Genomic DNA, 1,879 nt, shown 5'->3' with positions numbered 1-1,879 from the left:
TGTGTGTGTGTGTGTGTGTGTGTGTAGGGAGGGCAGTGAGGTGAGACCTGATGGATTGTGGGAGTCTCAGCCTCAGAAAAATGGGCAACCAAAGATCAAGAAACCCCAAATCACTTCATTCTCTATTTTTCCCTCTACGAACAAAGAAAATGACTTCAGAAGAAGATGCAGCCAACCTGGATGCTCCTTCCTCTGAGACACCTGGACCCCGGAAGAGGCCCACCTCCACGTCATCCTCACCTGAGCCCCCTGAATTCAGCACATTCCGGGCCTGTTAGAGGAGCCCCTCTATCTGTCTGCGTGCCCTCTGTTCAGCCCTCCACCTGGAGCTGGCCAGGCTGTGCAGGGCCTCAGGTCGCTCCAGCTACTTTGAGGACTTCTGGCTGCTGCTTTCTCAGGGAACTGAACAGAAGGGACAAAGGGGATCCCTGGCCTTGGGGCCTTCCTCACTGAGAAGCAGGAGTGGGAGAGAGGGGTGAAAGCATTGACCTTGAGGCTGGACAGAAAGCAGGAAGCATCTCAGGATTTCCAGCTTCTCAACCTACCAGGGGAGAAGGAGCCCTTCTGGCCATTAGCTGGGCTGTTATGAATCTGAGCCTCGCACACTCCTCTAGTTTCCTCCTTCCCATCACATCTGATTTGGCCAACCTGACTGGATTTTTGGAGCATAGGGTACCCTGGGTGGGGTATATTCTGTGTGCCCTGCTGGCATGCCTAAGTTATTAATTATAATGTTTTGAGCTGTTCCCAAGGTCTCTATGGAGTGTAGTCCTTCAAACCCAGGACCTCTGATGTCTAATCACTGATTCCTAGGGGATGGGGAGAAGTACCCCTCAAGTGCATGCAGTCAAGGTGGTGTCTGCGGAGGGCCATGGGGGTGTCGCGAGAAGAGATCTATGCGAGGGAAGGGGCCTCAAGCTCCTTTGGAAACCCTGAAAGAGAATGGGGCCCTGGAGTAGTGGATTCACTGGCCAGTCATCACTGGGGAAGGAAGAGTGAATGAGGGGGTCAGGGGATAAGGGGGGGTCCAACAGTTTTTTTGTGGGTAGAAGACACTGAAGGGCCAAGAATGGAGGAGGAGGGCTCTGGGGGGAGGGGAAAAGAGAAGGCGCTGTTGAGTGCCTGAGAGGGGTTAAAGATGGGGTTCAGGGGCCAAGTCCTGGCTCAAACTGCTCTTCAAGCGGGCGTGCTGGGGGTTGGGGCCACAGGCTGGGGCGTGGTCCTACGTTCTGTCCCCGCCACTCCAGCCCTTCTCAAGAAAGCAGAGCCTCACAAAGCAAAGCCCGGCGTGGGAGGAGCTGGACCGGCATAGGGGCGGGGCCTCTCCGAAGTTGGACCCCGCCCCTCTGCGTGCCGCCTCACAAAGCCGGGCGGGACCGGGGGCGGAGCCAAGCCTCAGGCGCCAGACCCGCCCCCGCCGTTTCCCTGGCAAGAAAGCATCTCACAGCGCGGCCGCCGGCGTGGGGCGGGGCCCGAGGGCGTGTCCGCAGGGCCGAGCACCGTCCCCTGGCGCGAGCTCCGGGCCCCGCCCTTCCTGGGACTCCGCCGCTGCACGGTCTTACAAAGCGCGGCCATTCGGGCCACGCCGAGCTGGGGGCGGGACCCTAGATCTAGGGGCGTGTCCGCGCTGCCGAGCATCACCCTTGACGTACGCTCCCACCCTGCAGTTCCTGGGCCGCGGAGTCACCTCACAAAGCAGCGCCCATTCGCGCGGGGCGGGACGGGGTGAGGGTGTTCGGCCCCGCCCCCTAGCGTGCACCCGCCCAGCGCCCAGCGCCGCCTGCAGGGGGCGCTGCGCCACGGTGGCCGGGCCGCAGCGACGGTGGCGGCGAGGCGGCGCGTGGCCGGCAGGCGGCGCTGCCCGGCTCGGCCTCGGCCT

At 61.5% G+C, this 1,879-nt stretch overlaps 1 protein-coding gene across 2 annotated transcripts in view; it reads left to right on the top strand.

Moving 5' to 3' along the window:
- CUNH19orf38 (chromosome unknown C19orf38 homolog) overlaps window positions 1-746 on the top strand; it is a 15,065-nt gene extending 14,319 nt beyond the window's left edge. For both annotated transcript variants that reach the window (XM_040240686.1, XM_040240685.1), the window contains one exon: window positions 147-746. In XM_040240686.1, coding sequence (XP_040096620.1) covers window positions 147-278 — 132 coding nt within the window. In that variant the 3' untranslated portion in view covers window positions 279-746. The remainder of the gene's footprint in view (window positions 1-146) is intronic.
- The last annotated feature ends 1,133 nt before the right edge of the window (window positions 747-1,879 follow it).

The sequence above is a fragment of the Oryx dammah genome, unplaced genomic scaffold (genome assembly GCF_014754425.2).
Source record: "Oryx dammah isolate SB20612 unplaced genomic scaffold, SCBI_Odam_1.1 HiC_scaffold_5, whole genome shotgun sequence".
Lineage (NCBI taxonomy): Eukaryota > Metazoa > Chordata > Mammalia > Artiodactyla > Bovidae > Oryx > Oryx dammah.
Note: the sequence above shows the minus strand (reverse complement) of the source record. Positions and strands in the feature narration are given on the sequence as shown.